The 17,255-nt window shown below is 40.3% G+C and overlaps 3 protein-coding genes across 7 annotated transcripts; all 3 read right to left on the reverse strand.

The window, feature by feature from the left end:
- Positions 1-5: 5 nt before the first annotated feature.
- On the reverse strand, positions 6-4,454 carry si:ch211-163l21.11 (inositol 1,4,5-triphosphate receptor associated 2). 4 transcript variants are annotated; one of them, XM_055049962.1, is made up of 13 exons: positions 4,341-4,454; positions 4,180-4,252; positions 4,009-4,081; positions 3,900-3,927; positions 3,673-3,813; positions 2,409-2,540; positions 1,829-1,991; positions 1,708-1,751; positions 1,574-1,624; positions 1,366-1,502; positions 1,181-1,288; positions 335-460; positions 6-232 (listed from the first exon to the last, which is right to left on the reverse strand). In XM_055049962.1, exons 1-13 carry the CDS (start codon positions 4,350-4,352, stop codon positions 82-84), a joined length of 1,239 nt encoding a protein of 412 aa, XP_054905937.1. In that variant the 5' UTR covers positions 4,353-4,454; the 3' UTR covers positions 6-81. The 4 variants fall into 4 exon arrangements, with proteins under 4 accessions (XP_054905937.1, XP_054905939.1, XP_054905938.1 ...); XM_055049964.1 differs by having other exon boundaries at positions 335-436; positions 1,708-1,754; XM_055049963.1 differs by having other exon boundaries at positions 6-214; positions 1,708-1,754.
- Positions 4,455-5,775: 1,321 nt separating this feature from the next.
- rpl10a (ribosomal protein L10a) lies at positions 5,776-8,770 on the reverse strand. Its single transcript, XM_055049982.1, has 6 exons — positions 8,694-8,770; positions 7,561-7,632; positions 7,396-7,476; positions 6,334-6,482; positions 6,061-6,233; positions 5,776-5,985 (listed from the first exon to the last, which is right to left on the reverse strand). The coding sequence occupies exons 1-6, from the start codon at positions 8,696-8,698 to the stop codon at positions 5,815-5,817; spliced, it is 651 nt and encodes a 216-aa protein (XP_054905957.1). The 5' UTR covers positions 8,699-8,770; the 3' UTR covers positions 5,776-5,814.
- A 78-nt stretch (positions 8,771-8,848) lies between these two features.
- fance (FA complementation group E) lies at positions 8,849-14,244 on the reverse strand. Of its 2 annotated transcripts, none has more exons than XM_055049355.1 (10): positions 13,966-14,244; positions 12,555-13,116; positions 12,407-12,451; positions 12,269-12,325; positions 11,938-12,081; positions 11,715-11,838; positions 11,124-11,199; positions 10,988-11,054; positions 9,971-10,096; positions 8,849-9,886 (listed from the first exon to the last, which is right to left on the reverse strand). In XM_055049355.1, exons 1-10 carry the CDS (start codon positions 14,229-14,231, stop codon positions 9,782-9,784), a joined length of 1,572 nt encoding a protein of 523 aa, XP_054905330.1. In that variant the 5' UTR covers positions 14,232-14,244; the 3' UTR covers positions 8,849-9,781. The 2 variants fall into 2 exon arrangements, with proteins under 2 accessions (XP_054905330.1, XP_054905329.1); XM_055049354.1 differs by having other exon boundaries at positions 12,269-12,349.
- Between the last annotated feature and the right edge of the window lie 3,011 nt (positions 14,245-17,255).

Here is a 17,255-nt window from a genome sequence, read left to right on the forward strand (position 1 = left end):
ACAAGTGATGGAGAATGGCTTTATTCTGCAAGCTAAATCCTTGAAGAGAATGAGGATGAAGTATTCCTGAGTGTTCAGGGATCATGGCTCAGCCTCTCCTTCGTGAATCTTCCAAATGATGCAAGTCAGCATCACCACGCAGAAAAGCACAAACAGGTTGGCGCATATCCGCGCCCATCGGCAGCGCTGCAGCCGGACCGGCAGAGGATCCTGCCTGCATGGAGACCCATACCTGAAGGAGGCAGACACTTGTTGTTTCTCCACACAAAACTATCACCATCACTTAGTCATTTACTTGGAAAAAAACAAAAACAATAATGTTGCATTTACTTACGTGCCAATGGAGATTTGTCTCTGGACAGTTTTTCTTTCCTTCGCTTTGGTTAATGCAGCTGCTTTAGCTTTCTGTCTTTGTCGCAGAGAGTCCAGCGAGACGCTGCGGCAAAGCCACAAAGGCTTGCTATTAAAATGATGGAATGTTTGTTCAAGTTATGCAAAAAATAACCACAAAAATCCTTATTACCTATTTGCTTAAACCCCTTTTATGGAAAGACGTGAACCAGTTCAAAAAAGTAAACCAAATGTTCATCTGAGGGATAAATGGTTGTAGGTAAAGTGAAAACCGAGTCAAGCGAAAGCTTTAAAATTTTTAACAAAAACTTAAGTTCAAGTATACTTACTGAAATAATTTTGGCAAAAAAAAAAAAAGATTGTGAAAATCCTTAAATGTAACTTTCATTGCAGTAGTTTAATCCCACACTAGACAAACACAGCCTAACTAGTTTGAAATTAGCTGGAAAAAATTTTCCTGTGAAGATTTATTTTAAATATTCATGCCAGAATTACAAACAATTAAAAACAATTCTTAGACTGTTTCACTTTTTTAGTTGCTCAGTGTGTTTGCAAATGTTTAATCTTACTTGTATTGCTGACCATGTTACTGTTATGACTAATATTATCTTAAATTAATTTCAAGTAGAGCAGATGTTTGTTGATCTCAATAAATTGGGAAGTGGAACCAAGATGCAAAAGCTCTTTGGTATCTTAAAAAACATTTTAAAACAATTCCTTTCGGGATTTTTTCTTACGTTCAATAAGAGGAGAAGTGGGCATCATTCATAAGAAAAATTAAACTACAACCTCTAACAAGATTATTGAGGCTACTGAGAGAATCCCGTACTTTCTGTTCTGCGTATTTGAAGGAATCACTTCCTCTGTCGGAAGGTTGTCCGGGCCGGGAGCAGAAAGATCCAGAAGACAATCTCCTGATGGATCTGGGTCCGGTTGTCTGAAAACAAAACTTGTTAAAAGAAAATTGCAAACATGCGGTCCAGATGAAAGCCGAACGTTTATTTCACAATGCACCTTTCATTCATTAGGTGGCCGTCCTCTTGGGTAAACACAGAGCAACAAGAATCTAAGCTCAGGGACGGAGACAAGAGTGGAGGAGAGTGTTTCTTCCAGGAGGAGGTTCTCTTCCTTGAATCTCGCTTCTTCTTCTCCTGTTTGGAAGGAAATTATGCTAATTACGGCGGCAAGATTTTAGGAGAGTTCACCAAGGAAACCTTCTTACCAGGTTTGGGCTGGAAATGATTGATGCGCTGACTCTCCTTCGTAAGACGCTCTGGAAAAAAACCAGACAAAACTGGAGTAAGAAGGCGGATCTGATCAGGAGATCCATTCTTCCGTAAGCCGAAACCTGCACACCTGGTTGGAGTTCCTCCTCTTCCTGTCCTCCTGTCTGTCTGGGTCTGCTGTAAGAGAGAAATGGCCAGGCCTTATTTCGACAGCATCAAAACACTAGTGGACGAACAGAAACGCCCCAGACCTGGGATGACTCTGGGATGGATGCTGTGTCTGCTGGAGTTCAGCTGCTGCTGCTGCAGATTGTGTTTGGCTTCTTCCAGCTCGGCTAAATTTCTGTCGTGACGCCTCCTCAGACTCTCCACGTGAGCCACCATGAGCTCCACAGCACGACTCACCCGAGCCTCCTATGAAAGTCAAACATCCGGTCACGGCGAAAACAAACCACAAGTTACAACAAGTTGAAGCTACGGGGGGAAAACGATTTTACATCTCTATTGATAAATAGCAACCCAAGATCATCTCAAGCAGCTTTGATCAGCTAGTTTTACTGCTGTACAATGAAAGGACAAGAGTTTTGTTGTTGACTTGTCATTGCTGTGCTCTGATGTCTTCTGTTTCAGGCTCAAAGATGTACGGTTGCATCTATTTACTGCATTTTCTCTTGTATAAAATGCAAGCACTGAAATGGAGGGCGTGGCCAGCATCAGATTTACAAACAGAGGAGGCCCAAAAGCATCTCATTCTGAAGCTCAAAACTGGCAAGAACCATCATTGGTCCCCTTCAGTGCTGTTGACCAGTAATAAACATGACCTTCGTGTACCTGGTGGACGGCACCGAGCACCTCGGCTGTGCTGGAGATCCGCTCTACTGTCCCTCTGAGGATGTCCAGAGAAAGCTCCAGCCTCTGCAGGATGCTGCTGCGTTTACTGTCCAAACACAGAGCCTTCAACGTCTGAAAGCACACACAATCACGTCGACTTCCTCCCATTCACTTCCAACTCTTACATTCCCAAAGTAAAGTTTTGAGCTTAGTTGGCGCTGTTCTTACGTGAGCTCAGCTACAGTTTATTGTAAAGGCATTCAGACTCTTCGAAACTTTTAAAGCTCTTTAGGCCCACAGTGATAGAGGAATTGTGAAGCAGAAGGAAATTTAGGAGGAGAAAAAAAAACATCTGAAGAGTATAATATTCACTTATATTCAACCCCCTTTAATCCGATACCAGTAATAAGTCCAGTTCATTCTTATGCCTTCATAAACTATCTAAACATCAAAAACAATCAGAGAAGCAGCCAAGATGGAAAATACCAGAAAGGCAATATGGATAAAAATCACCTGGACTCTATGCTTCTCTGCTTATGTAAGACCTTAAAAGGGTAAAGCTATAATTATCGGATGTGATGGAAATCTGTCTTTCTAAATACAAAAAATAATTACAAAAATAGAGACGCAACCAAGAAGACTTTGGTGTCTCTGGAGCAGAAGCAGGGATACGCAGCTCAGGTATTAGAATCTGATGACAAGGCACCAATCAGTCATGCACTCCACAAACCTGCCTGGAACAGGAAATTCAAGAGAAATGAGAAAAAAAGTTTCTTTGGTCATATAAGACCTTTTTTTTTTCTTCATTTTTTTAGCTAAATCCAGGCCGATCCCAGAAGCAAACCTGTTAGAAGCAAAAGGTCGTGACCCAAATGTCAACCTTCCAACAGAACCAACTTATAAACATATAACAAGAGCAACGATGGCATGGTTTTAGACCAAAGCATATTCATGAGTCAGAATGCCCTAGTCAAAGTTCGGACCTAAATCCAACTGAGAATCTGTGGCAACTCTGAATAGTTAACGTTCTCAGAGGTTCACCGTTTATTCTGGCTGAGTTTGAGGTGTTTCTGCGCAGAGATGTGGTTTGCAAAAGTTTCCAAACGCACAACGAGCTTCTACATCCTGCAGGCATTTCCAAACGCCACTGAGTTTTGTGGCTGTGAAGTAAAGAAAAGCTCCAAGAGGTGTGAGCATTTTTTTTTTTTTTTTGCAAGACGCTTTAGAGTACTGCGGGCGTCTCGATCGGATCCACACGGTGCACCTCCAGGCTCTCCCGGCCTCGGCTGAGCTCCAGGTGGACGTTCTCCTCGGCCAGGTTGCGTGCGTGCTCCTCCGACTGCAGCCTCTGTTTCAGGGTGTACTGATCGCAGCGGAAGGCCAGGGAGATCTGAGAGAATGCCGTCTGGGCACAAACACAGCTTTCAGTCCTCATGTGGAAATTTAGAATGGGTCTTATGAAAATGTTAACTTGTTTTGTAAAAGTTTTACCTCCAAGTCCTTTTCTGTCATGTCCATACTGTTAGAGAAAACCCCCCCCAAAAAATCAGGCAATAACAGGTTTGAACTCATTTATGTATACTGTCATTATGTGTCTCACCTGTTGAGGCCGACACGCTCTACGATGGACAGCTCGCTCCAGCAGGTCACCGGTGGCTCCTCCTGACTGCTTTCTGTCAGGAACATGAACCCAGGTTGGGGGTTAGGGTTAGGGTTAGGGTTAGAAGCAAGGACCACTGATCCTTTCACTCATCCGTCTCTCCGCTTCTACCTTCCTCACTGTCATTGCTGTCAGCCATGGTGGATAAATGGCGTCCGTTTGTCCCTACGTCAGACGCAAACCCCTACAGAAACACAGTCAGAGGCATTAGATATGAACGTGTGTGTGTGTAGATATAAATGCGGCAGCTGGTGGTAGATAATTCGACTCACCTCCGTGCTCATCAGTGGACACAGAAGGTCTGCATGAGCTGATTTCACATTTCAGGGTGCGAGGTTTACTGTCAGGCGTCTGCCCTCGATACATTCCTCACTCTGCATTTCTCCTGCCCTGAGAGTAGATAATCCCATTAAGAGATCCACAGTCAAAGCAGAGCAGGATCACTCACCCAAGAGGCTCATGGGAAGCTGTGTTTCATACTTGTTGAACGCAGGTGTGGTGAAACGTCCAGCCTGAGTTGTGCCCGAGTTGTGAAGGCTACAGAAAGTGTGCGAACCAGCTTTAGGTGTCGACTTCCTGATTTTACAATTGATGTTGGTGTTTCATTCAATTCAGTACTACTTTACTAATCCAAAGGGTTGATAAATGTTATTTTAAATCATGTTACAGTTCCCTTGTGGATGCTGATGGCTGTGGGAGTGGGAAGAGGGTTTCCTGTAGCAGTCGGTATTACAACAAATTTGAAGAACGCTCTGACTACACACTGTTATATAACTGTCAAATAAAGAGGTTGTTCACAATTGATCATTTCATTCTTGAAGTTTTTCTAACCAGGTTTTAAAAAATGAAGTTTTTCAAAACAAACATAAGGTTTTCTTTAAGGAATTCTACAAAATAGAAATCTTTGTAGTACCTTTTGTAGCGTCTAATGGTTTCTGTGCGTTAAGAGCGAGGAGACAAACACACCAACATACTATAAAGTAATAATTAACTTTCTGTAAGTGTGAAAGTGTAAATAATGGCTTTAACTATGAAACGGCTCATCTTAAAGTGCATCACATCCTAACCCTCCACTCCTGCCTGATCATACATCCAAACACTCTAATCTCTACAAGTTAGTTAATGCTCCACTAAATATCTCTATTAGTTGTTTTTATTCACTTTCAGCTGTGCTTGCGGATTGCTTTGAACCGTTCACTCAAAGTCTGGTTGTAGTTGTATTTATTTAGTACAAAAGTTTAAGCAATTAACGAAAAATCTGAATTGAGCACCAAGACCTGCTGTGTGAACATAGTCTGAGTTTCCACTATGCCTCCCCACTTATGAGGGAAAATTTCAGGTTTTCAATGTCAACTTATTTGCTTAGAGATGAGGAAAAACGCTTTGACCAGCAACAGCAGAACGATTCAAACCTGTTTTCAAATGCATTGCTGCTGTTTTAGATGCGTTTCCCAGCATGGAAAGCTTCTGCAGGTCTGCAATGAGTCAGGTGTTAAACCAGGAAGGAAAGAAAACAGGCAGGACACGGGCACTGAGCTAAGCTACATGTAAAGACACACAAAATTGAATATATCCTTTTTACCTTGAGCACAGAAAGATCTTACAAGTGGACTTAAAGTTGAAGCACAATAGATAGAAATAAAACAAAAGTTGATGAAAATCAACTAAACCCCTAAAATAAATGAATAAATCACATTGAGCAACACATTGGAGTTTCTCTGTTTTTATTCATAGAAAAACAAGCGTTTAATAGAGGCGCTGTGGTTTGCCCATGGTGCTCTTAATGTACAGGGCACGCACGTTCTGCCAGTTCTTCTTCAGCAAAGACACCAAGAAGTTGACGGCCAAGTGGATGTTGTAGACGAGTTCGTCTTCAGTCATCTTCACGTGTCCGACAGCCACAGCCAGACAGAGCACCTACAACACAGCAAGCGTTACTATAGAGCAACAACATAAAGTCCTGATGTCTGCTGCTGGAAGAGCTGACGCTACCTTCTTCATCTGGAACTTGATGGTGGATTTGACCTCGTCCACCTTTGTGTTCAGGTTCTCGTTGTGGGTGAGAAGGGAAGGGAATTTGCCAGCCTTGTTCAGTCCAGGACCCAAGATACGAGGAATCTGCTTGATCAGAGACTCAGAGGCCAGGAAGGCGTCGTACTTCTTGGCTGCGGGGAAAGAAAAAAAAAAAAAGACAAAAAACGTAACTATGAAGTTTGAATCTGACCTCAAGCTCATCAAGTTTGTCATTCAGCTGACTGGACCTACCGAGTTTCTTGACCAGCTTTTTGTTCTTGTTGAGCTTTTTGAGAGCCTCAATGTCCATGTGGGGAAGATCTGCGGCCTTGGCTTCATCGCAGTGCTGCTGGTCTCCCAGGACGCACACAGAGAACTTGGGCCTGGGGAGGGTCTTCAGCCTGCATGTCAACCACAGTGAGCCACAGAATAAACCAAAACACAAGGACACTGAACGGCAGCAACACTGACTGGTCATCTTCCAATCTTCTGACAGAAAGCATCTAACATTTATCTCGAAAATTATAGTCAAATACATGCATCAAGTGTCACTTTTTTGTGATTATCTTTTCAACCAGTGATCACCACCCCTATTGAAAAGCTGGTTTCTTCATCTAGATATTTGTGATGTACTATGTTGGGAGGAGATCCATGGAGCACACATCATCTCCACCAGCTGCATTTTGCTTCAAAGTTTAAACTGGATTCTAACGACACTAAAACGGCAGCACTTGAAAAAAAAAAAAAAAAAAAAAAAAAAAAAACAACAACAAACAAAAAAACCAATGTGTTAATGCCACAAATGTTCCACTTTGCAGATCCACTTTTCTTTTCTCTTGTAATGATCTGGAAATATTTCTTTTAGCAAATGAGCTAGCGGTATGATCGAGCTTCAGGGACAGATTGCGGAGTGACAAACTGCAAGGAAAAAATGTCACTTCCAAGATTCACCTCCCTGATTTTTTTTTTTCTGTAACAAAGAGAAAGTCTTACCCAAACCACTGCAGTGGTTGGTGTCCTGCTGACCCTCATGGTAACAGTAACATGGTCGGCATGAAGGCATGCAGCCACTCAAAGCCTCCCCTCATGTTTTAAGACCCAGGGTGGGGGTCCGTCTGCTTCGCCGACACCAGCCGAAACCGAGTGGGCTCAGTCAGACTACCCAGCTACTTATCCATGCTTGTTCCTGTCCTGTCTGGGCTTTTGAGAATTTACCCTTTCGTTTTCCTCATTTTGAAAAACGGCTAAATCTGAACTCAGACAGGGTTGGACGCAAACAGGGAAAAGGTTGGGTGAAACAGTGAAGTGCCGAACCTGACAGTGCCGGAGAAACGCTTGTCCTTCTGAGGATCGTAGTTTTTAAGGCTGATCTGCAGCTCCACGCTCTCCACGAACCTAACAACAAATATCCCATTTTAAATTTTTCTTCTTTTTTTTTCATATATATTTTACAAAAGTATTTCAGAAGCATGTACTTACTTCCTCCGCTTGGCCACGGAGCCCTGCAGGACCTCCTTTACAGCTTCATACAACGTGTCCCTGGAAACCTTACTGTACAAAACAAAAATAAAACAGAAAGACTGTGACTCCTCGGTTTCACCCAAGATACAGAAAACCAGCAAGACATTCCGACTCTAGAAAATTAGTTTGCCAATTTTTCTTACTTGTAGGATGAGCAGGTATCTCTGCAAACATTTCACAAGGTGCTACCAGTCCTGTAACAGTGGTAGCACCTTTTTTTTCTGAACACTTTGTTTTCACCATTAACAAATATTCTCCCTTCAAACAAAGGCATCCAGATTGCATTCTTTTCAAAAGTAGTTAATACACTTTAGTATGATGTTTGAGCAGGATAACCAACCATGTGCACAATAATAAAATCTTTACATTTCTTCCTGTCATCTGAGAACATTCTACCATTTAAAGAATATGTGTGTAATCAACCGGGGCAAACCAACAGTGTCACCATTTAAACATGTGAAAATGTTGTTTCCTATTATAACAAGCGCGACTTTTAGGAATAATAATGGACCGTTGTCAATTTAGTAATTAAACATTTTATAACCAGTGAAAAACACACTTATTACGTATATTTTTGTATTTGTAAAAAATACATTATTTGGGGTGGAGGGAGCAGCAAACACACCAGTAGTTAGGATTAAAACGCAGGTGTAAAAAGTGAAAATGACGCGTATATTAAATGCTATCATCTGTACTAATACATTCGGTAAGAGCTACTCGTGGGTCGCTGCAAAGACATGACGCTAAAACTCTTAAAATGGCTTCAAAGTGCGGTAAAAATCAGATGAACAGAATCTGAAATGAGCGATGAAACTATAAAACCCCAAAAGGTGGTGAAAAATGCTCTACAGCACGCGGATGGAGTTGGATGTTTGTTTAAAAAAAAAAAGCCGAGCGGTGTTTCCTTCGGGTTCACCGGCTGGGGAAACGGTCGCGTGTTCCAAGATTTAGATCATTAGGAGAAGAAATACCGAACAAAACCAAAACCTTCACACTTTAATACGTTTGTAATCCCCATACAACTAATTCGGCTGCATTATTACATGCGTACAATCACTGTTTAATGTATTAATTGGTCAAATCATGCTAACCTCATTTTAGCGGCTTGTCTCCGACGTCGCGCTACGCTGAAAAAGGAAGTGCCGGAGGAAGTTACGCAGAATAAAGACGCGCTACGTCACTCAGAGAGGGCTTTTTTTAAAATAAACTTTATTCAGACAGTACAATTTTACACAGGGTTCACGCATATTTATTTAAAAACATAACAGTAAATAGTTAGATATTAGCGAATAATAAAGTTTAACATCATGTAATTTTATTCTTTCTAATTAATTTTTATCGTGCCACTTGTAAAAATATGAGTATTGACAGTTGAATACTAAAAATAGTGTCAATCAAATTCTATATATATCTCTATTTATATATGTTGCTCCTTTTCTATACAGTTCAGTGGAATTTTTTGTTTTGATTTATGTCTTAGAAATTTCAGATAATGATATTATTAATGGTAGTTTTATTTATTTTTATTTTTTTAAATTTGTCTAAAACAATCTAGTGTTTTGTCGGCAATTGCCTTCTAAACCTGAACATCAGCTAGACAGTGTATCAAATTCAAGGCCTGTGGGCCAAGTCTGGTCCCCCATAGCTACTTAAATGGCCTTCTAGGCCCTAGAAAGTCACATAAAAGCTAACTAAACCACAATCATTGTTTAATTAGCCAACAAGAATTTCATCTGGATTTAAATTCTGGCAAAGCTGAACTTTAATACTAACTGTTAGTATTACTTGTTTTATTTATCAGTAAAAATCAGTTGAAGTATTGGAATGTTTGCAGGGATCATACTTTAAAAAAATTCCATAAATAGGAAAATAAATATTCACAACAATATTTTTTAAACTTGAGAGGGAAACATGTTTCCCTCTGTAGCTCTTTGGAAAAACCCTGCTCGATTATTTTTAAAAGTAAAAGTAATTCAAATTAAATACTGTTTTCTGGTTGTACCTGCTCACGTGTTCCTTCTTATGCCACTTTTGCTTTTATATTAGTAAATACAGCAAGAAAACTTCCAGGCAGTTCATGTCTAGCGATGGATGAGTTGGAACATGATCTGACAATGTATGTTATCTTTTTAGATTGGATTTATTTGAGTGGTTATTGACAATAAAGTCAAATCTGGAGTCAGGCGTCCGGGATTCGTTTCAAAGAAGCTTCAAGTGATTTCTTCAAGAATGTCTCATTTGAATTCAGGCAGCTCGTCAGAGAATGTTTCTGTGCAGCAGTCACCTGGAAAACATAGATTTACGAATACAGTGGATTTCAAATCTCACTTTATGAGTGTAGAACGGAACAGGAGGCTTCTAGACTTACGTGGCTGCTGTGTTTGGTGAGAACCGTTAACATCATTTTGGCAAATTTCATAGATTTGGTGAAGTGAGGTCCCTGGCTGATAAGCTCTTCTATGAACTGTGTGAAAACTTCTTCATTCAAGAGCAGCTGTAGAACAAACACATTAAAACAAACAAAGACAACAACACAATAATAATCAGCATCAGCTAAAAGCAGATATTTACATTCACTGTAAAAATACAAACTCTTTCCTCCCACTGTCTAATTTTAAATCGAACAATATCCTTACTGATTTTAGCTCAATTACTTAATTAGAATACAAAAATATTTTTATTGTCAAATAAATACTGAAAGTCTCATTTCTCTTGGGACAACTATTACTTTCTTCATATTTAGAGGTGCACACACATTTTAGAGATGTACATGTTTTCCTAAGTAAAATATAGAAAAACGTAATATTTTCCTCAGTATTTGGCAGAACATTTAAGAAATCAAATGTGTTGGGTCTCTTTCCATAGTTTGCTGAAATTTTGGACCATTCCACCTAATAAAACCGAGACATGTTTGTTAGCCTTGTTGCTCAAACAAAGCTTATCAAAAATGAATTTTTGATAGCTATGACTCCGAAACATTGAGTTGCTGTCCTTAAGACATTTTGTGAGTAATTTGTTGGTATGATGAGGGTCTTTGTCTGTTTTCAATTGTGCCCAAGTTTTGACACCCTGACTGATGTCTTGAGGCATTGCTTCAATATTTTGACAGATTATTCTTTCCCCATAACGTCATCTATTTTGCGAAATTTACCAGTCCCTTCAGTTGCAAAACATCCACACACCATGAAGCTGCCAACTCATACTTCACACTTGGGTTGATGTTATCACAGTCACAGACTTTCCCCCATTTTGATTTCGGTGGCACGCCACTTCAGTTTTAGTTTCAGCCACTTTCAGCCGCTTAATACTCGCCAATAATTTCTAAGTGTGAATTTCTAGACAGTGTATGTGAATACATAATTTCTATTATATGTCCACTGAATACCTTGGAGTCAAGCAAGCTGTGGATAATGGAGAGGACTGCTTCACTCCAAGGGATCCTGAATGTCATTCTAAAAAAAAAAGTACATATATGAATATTTATTTAATATTTAAAGTAGTTTTTATGTAATTTGTCTCACTGAAGCATCAGCAGTCTGTAGTGTGAATCCAGGCAGCTTTCTATCAGTCTGTTCAGCAGCTCTGTCTGCGGTGGCCCTGAAAGCAGCACAAAGTTCAAGCTTATTTTGAGGCCAAACACCGAGTAAAAAGGTTATTGCCCTGAAAACTGATATCAGCAATATCAGCTCAGTTAATGTGTACGCAAACCAGGATACTGCCTGAAACACCGTCGACACTCAACCATCTCCAAATGCTACCAGCTGCAGATCAGGTCACAAATATTTGGATATCAGTTCTGATTTTGTTGTTGTTGGTTTTATGTTACAATTTCTCCTTTTTTCTCCCTCATTTATTCTTTTTTTAAACATAAAACAAATAAGGCTTTCTTTCATTACAAGTACTTTTTATGCAAAATTAGACTGTGCAACATTTTGCTTAGTAAAAAGGTCCGGCACTTTATTTTGTGCCAGAAAACTTATGGAAAATGTTTGCAGTACCAGTGCTAATGGTCCAGGCATCTGCAGCCAAAACACTGGAGCAGATTTTTGTTCTAGCTTTTGCTGCACATCCATGTCAGCTCAGTGAAATAAGCAGCACAACCAGTATCTCACCTATATTCCTGTCCTCCAGAACTGGTTCAATTACTGCGTGACACATCGGTCGGGGATAGCGGCTGCACAGTGAAGTTACCGCCGTTACCAAACACCTGGAGGCCGGCTCCGATAGGGACGAGACCTGAAAGATATTTATACATATAAAAAATAAATACATTTCAGTTCTGAGTGCTGCAGAAACATGATATACACATCTGCCTTTCCACATTCAGGGATTTACCTTCTGCAGCAGCATGCTCCTCATGAGGGATGCTGCAGCACTGTAGCTCAGATCAGGAGAGAGAGACAAAATGCTGTCGCACAGCTTAGGCAGGGTGTGTTCAGGTAAGACGGGAAAGTTCAGTGTCTCACACAACACCTCCACCTGAGAACAACAAATAATTATCTGAAGGTCTTTCAACCTTAAAAAAGTATTTATACAGTTACAATTTATAATTTAGTCCTTTAGTTATATTACACCTATATATATATATATATATATATATATATATATATATATATATATATATATATATATATATATATATATAATGAAATCTTTCTGGACCTACTTGGGTTGGGTTGCATTCGTTTAACACTTTGAACACATCTGTGGCGCTCTGGTCCCACTGAAACAGAAAATACACAAAATACTTAAAGCTGAATTAAATTTAAATCAACTGCATGAGGGGAAACAATCTTGTTCTTACCTCAGCCTGACTTTCCAGTAATTCTTTCATGTGAAGAACAGAGCCCTATGTGAGCAGAAAAACAGGCAACTGAATTTGATTTGGTCTGGTTTCTTTAAATAGATCGTGAATATTATTTCAACAATGCAAACTGAAGAAAAATGTTTACCCTGATGTGTTCAGGTAGACCATCATGGGGTCTGCCTGCAGGTGTTTCAGCAGCACTTGCAGATCCTCCTGGTGTGTTCATCCTCACTTCTTCGTCTTCTGCATCTACTGGCTCCTCAACATGCATGTCCATCTTCAACCTTTTACTCTCCTGCACTGCTTCCTCTCCATCTGCATCCACGTCCGCATCAAAACTGGCCCGTCTTTTCCGCTGTGTCCCATGCTCGAGCAAATCAGGTATACAATAGGATTCAGATTCCTCTTTTTGACTGTTGAAGCATTCGGCCCAACCTCCAGCCTTACTAGAACCTCCCAAATTCTCCGATAGCTGCTTCAATTTCTGCCTGCATTGTTCAGAGTACAGAGGATCCTTGAAGTTGATCTCCAGTTTCCTCTCCAGCTGTCTGCTCAGAGCTCTCACCCAGGAGGTTGGATTGGAGTCCTGAGCAAGACATCTGAGCAGCAGCAGGATGGTGGGCCCAGGAATAGCAGCGTTCACCAAGTAGAGGAAGATCAGCAGGTTTTGTTTAAACACTGGTGGGAACAGGCAGACGAGTGGTTTGCTAGAAAAGATTTTGAAAACAGAAATGGAAAATATACATGAATTACTAGAGCAGTGGGGTTTAAGAGACGTTTTAATTACGGTTGCAAAATCTGAGGAAAGCATATCTTGGACACGCATTACGATGTTAATTGTGACTAACCCACGTGGAACCTTTCCTTTTTGAGTTGGGAGGCAATTAGTTTTCTGTATATTTATAGTACTTTATAACAAAACAGAATGAAACAAGAATACAAGTTGTGGCAGGGTCGCAGCTCTAAATCACGTTCCAAAGCTGCAACCTGTAGAAATAGGTTAATTTTTATTTATTCTTGAATTAAGCACATTGTTCTGTTCTGTACTGCAAAAGTATTCATAATCCTTGAAACATTTTCATCTGTCAGAATACAACCACACTTCTGCAGCTTACTTCTGACTTTTGACAAAACTTTGGTTTTTAAAGATTTTTTTAAAATGTGGCCATTTCTTTTTCCACCTCTAGGATTTTCTATTTAGATTTTTCCAAAAAAGATGACACAAATAGTAGAATGAAGATCTACTTTTATTTCGCTGGACTAAGGGGGAAAGAGGTTCTTTGTCATTTTAAAGATTAAATATCCCTGATACAGGCCAAAGTAAAGCAGAAGAATATTTCATTGCCATTAGAGCTCCAGTCTTCTAAAATATTTCTGCCAGCAATTTTGACTTTTTTTAGACAACTTGGAGCAGACAGGGATCGTCTGAAATTATGTCTGGCTTCAGCTTCCACAAAAACCTGCACAAATGTCACCAGCAGGACCGACACGAACGACAAAAACACATGTAACGCTGAATCTTTTTGAGTTTGTAGGGAGCGGTGCCGCGTACTTACACTGACAGCGTCAGAGCTTCAGCCGATGAGGCAATTTCGTCTCTGCATAGAGTCAGGATGAAGTTGGTCAGGGCGGACTCCGAGTTTGCCCGCCGCTGTCTCTGGAAGACGGCCAGCGCGGCTTTGGCCCCGGAAACTCCGGACATCAATGTCGTCAGCAGCAGCCTGGACTGTCCGTCAAACCGGCCCAGCAGCGCACTGGTGTTCACACAGCTTGGAGCTTGAATGGACAACCCTTGTCCACAGAAACGCCGTCTCCCCGCCATGAGAACTCGACTGTTTGTTTACATATTTGTACGATTACATAGCGCCATCTACCGTCCTGGAGTAGAATTCTACCTCCATTCAGATGCTGAATCGTGACGTAAATCTACAAATTGTGAAAACAATAACTGATTGAAATAAACATTTAATTTGAACCGTTAAATCGTTTTAAGTGAATTGGGATGACTACAATTTTTTTAATCTGTATTTCTTTAAATTCACATTCATATTCTTCCTGCATAATTTCTAGATCGTTCCTTTTTAGGTGGAAAAAAAAAAGAATTTTGATTTTGATTAGAGTTGTTTTTGGTTTCACCACCATTTACCTGCTTCTTCAGACGCTCGAAAAGCTCTTTACAGTACTTTACTGATCAACGATTTTAGTTTGGGGAAAATGTCTCAGCACACTGAATGATCAACTAGTGGAATGATGTGATCCAATACAAGGAGGGGAAACCAGGAATACCCCCAAGGCACGTGCCCTACTGCAAACCCGATGACTTGCAAGAGAAAATCCGACGACTGAATGCCCTTTTGAAGAAGGAAACGGCCAAAAGGCATGCAATGAAAGAAAAAATTGAGGAAGAGCTCCAAGAAATGGAGTTCCAGCTGAAAAAACAAGAAGAGCTAAAAGTTGGATATTTTGATCAAGCCTGCAAAGCCAAAGCAGAACTGGAAAGGCTGCAGAAATTCAGTGACCCGGATGTCCTAAAAGTTATAGTGATTGCTTCTCAGGCTCACTTCGAAGTAAAAGATATGGAGAAGGAGGAATTACTGCAGCAGTATGAAGACGTAAGGGTGTCCTGCTTCCACACCGTGGAAGCTTTTGTGGAAGAACTGCATGCCGAGAAAGAAAAGAGTAAGGCCCTGGAAGAAGAAATCAAGGAACTCCAGACTTCATACCAGGAGCTCAATACAAAATATAATGCAGACGTGACACAGATGAGGCAACAGGCCAAAACACAAACATTTTATGACGAAAAGATCAGGGAGGAACAACGACTACTGGATGATATGAAAACCGAGAAGGAAACAATGTGGAAAGAAATGACAGCGGAAATTGAGTCGCTGCTAGAGTCAGAACAGCTGTTACGGAGAGAATTAGATGAATCCAAAAAAAATCATATGACGATCTGACGTTGACCCACGAAAGAGAGATCGCTGGGCTGAAACTTGACCTGGAGCGATGCCGACAAGAGCTCAGTCAGGAAAAAGAGGATAATTTAGAAAAACTCGGGAAAAATCAGGAGCTCATTGATGAACTTAAAGCTCAGAGAGAAAGTGCTGAGATCCTGAAGCAGCAAATGACTGAAGAGAGAAGATTTTACCTGGAGAAGGCATAGGAGGAAATGAACCTTATGGACAACTTGAAATTGGAAAAAACCATCATGCAGGAAACATGGAAAAGTGAGATTAAGTGCCTGCAGGAGAAACTGAGCAATGCCCTTGGAGAATTAAATAAAGTCAACATTTTGCATAAAGATCTGAACATTAGATACGAAAGTGATGTAACTTCACTGAAAAAGGCAGCAGATCAAAACCAAAGTAATTCTGCAGAAAATATCTGGGAAACCACAAACGATTTACCATCATCCAACACGGCGAGTCCTCAACAAGAACAAGAGGTGGAAAAGTCAGTCGGCCATGCCGACCCAATTAGTGAGATGAGATGGATTCAGGGGAGGAACAACCTGGACAACCAGAACCAGAACCAGGTTGCTCTAAGGATCCTGGAGCCATTGAAGAAATAGCGTTCCAAGAAGAAACCGAGATCCAGGATTTGGACCTTCAGGACGGTCAAAAGAAACCCAAAAAAACAATTTGGAAAAGACTAAAAAAAATTTCTCGGATTTAAGAAGTCAAAGAAAAACAAAGAATGAGAATGATGATTAATTTGGATAATTAGAATAAAGACATGAAAGAGAAGAACTGAGGACTACATGCAGGTTGTAGCCTCTGTGTTCAGGGCAAGTTTTCAACCTTTAAAACTGTATTAAAGTTTAAAAGGTTCAAACATGATAGGAGTCACTGACCAAAAAAATGACACTGACCGCAATGCATCATGGGAGATTAGTTCAAACGGTAGCGCGCTCGCTTAGCATAGCATGCTTAAGGTAGCGGGATGGACGCTCGCATCTTCCAGCTTTACGTTTTTAGTTTTTGTCTTTACTTTTCCGTTTAACTGCATTTTCATTTATGTTCGTTGACTTTTTTTTCATCCGAAACTGTTAAAAAACACTCCGAAGCTAGTTGTGTAGGTTCGTTGTGAAGTTTACCGTTGATCACATTCACATTGGTAGGGAGAACATAACGACATTTGTCTTTTGCTGCTGAGGTGACAAGTCAATAAAGGTTCATATCCGAGCGTTAGAGTCTGAACTGAACTGCCAGTCATGCAGTAAATCGGAAGCTCCGCTAATTACTGGTGACTTAAAAACAACGAGGCACATTTTCAGTGAGACAGGTGAGAATTTTTTATTTTCAGTGTACATTTTTTTTTAAAAGTAATAAAAGCCAAACATGTTATGTTCTTGCGAAAAACTAGGAAACACGTCTTGAGGTTGGCACCACAATTGAAGATGTATGTATATTGGCACAAATTTTACTACAACAATTAAAACCAACCACACAATGTTTTAAAATAAGACTGCCTTCAGTGAGTGGAACAAATTTAAATTGTTGGGGAGAAGTTAAGGAAAAGAGGCTGAGGTTAGGGAAGGGGGGAAGGCTGAACAAGCACACGAATCAAAGCTTTGACAGGGTAAAAAAAAAAAAAAAAAAAAAAGAATCTTGAACCCAAAACCAATGTCAACAAGATCAAGAAAAAAACAAAAAAAAACTAAAGACACTTTCAATTATTCTTAGACCCACATCAGACTCTACATGTGCTTACACCAATACAGTTATTGCTGATATTTTCCCCCTCCATTTATTTCAAAATCCTAAATAACTTTGTTTCTGTGATCATGTCAAGTCACAGATTCACAGCCTTTATATCCAATCCTGACAGAAGGCTACTCCAAAGC

The sequence above is a fragment of the Poeciliopsis prolifica genome, unplaced genomic scaffold (assembly GCF_027474105.1).
Source record: "Poeciliopsis prolifica strain line A6 unplaced genomic scaffold, Auburn_PproV2 SCAFFOLD029, whole genome shotgun sequence".
In the NCBI taxonomy this organism is placed as follows: Eukaryota; Metazoa; Chordata; class Actinopteri; order Cyprinodontiformes; family Poeciliidae; genus Poeciliopsis; species Poeciliopsis prolifica.

Coding starts and splice junctions, on each gene's coding strand:
- rpl10a (XM_055049982.1), bottom strand. Junction 6,483..7,395: donor CGTTTCTCCGGCACTGTCAG/GTTCGGCACTTC, acceptor GTTGACATGCAG/GCTGAAGACCCTCCCCAGGC. Junction 6,234..6,333: donor AAAGCTGGTCAAGAAACTCG/GTAGGTCCAGTC, acceptor CTTTCCCCGCAG/CCAAGAAGTACGACGCCTTC.
- si:ch211-163l21.11 (XM_055049961.1), bottom strand. Junction 3,814..3,899: donor TGACAGAAAAGGACTTGGAG/GTAAAACTTTTA, acceptor GTTTGTGCCCAG/ACGGCATTCTCTCAGATCTC. Junction 233..334: donor AGACAAATCTCCATTGGCAC/GTAAGTAAATGC, acceptor TGCCTCCTTCAG/GTATGGGTCTCCATGCAGGC.
- fance (XM_055049354.1), bottom strand. CDS start 14,231: ATGGCGGGGAGACGGCGTTTCTGTGGACAAGGGTTGTCCATTCAAGCT. Junction 12,452..12,554: donor GTCTACCTGAACACATCAGG/GTAAACATTTTT, acceptor CTGCTCACATAG/GGCTCTGTTCTTCACATGAA. Junction 11,055..11,123: donor TACAGACTGCTGATGCTTCA/GTGAGACAAATT, acceptor TTTTTTTTTTAG/AATGACATTCAGGATCCCTT.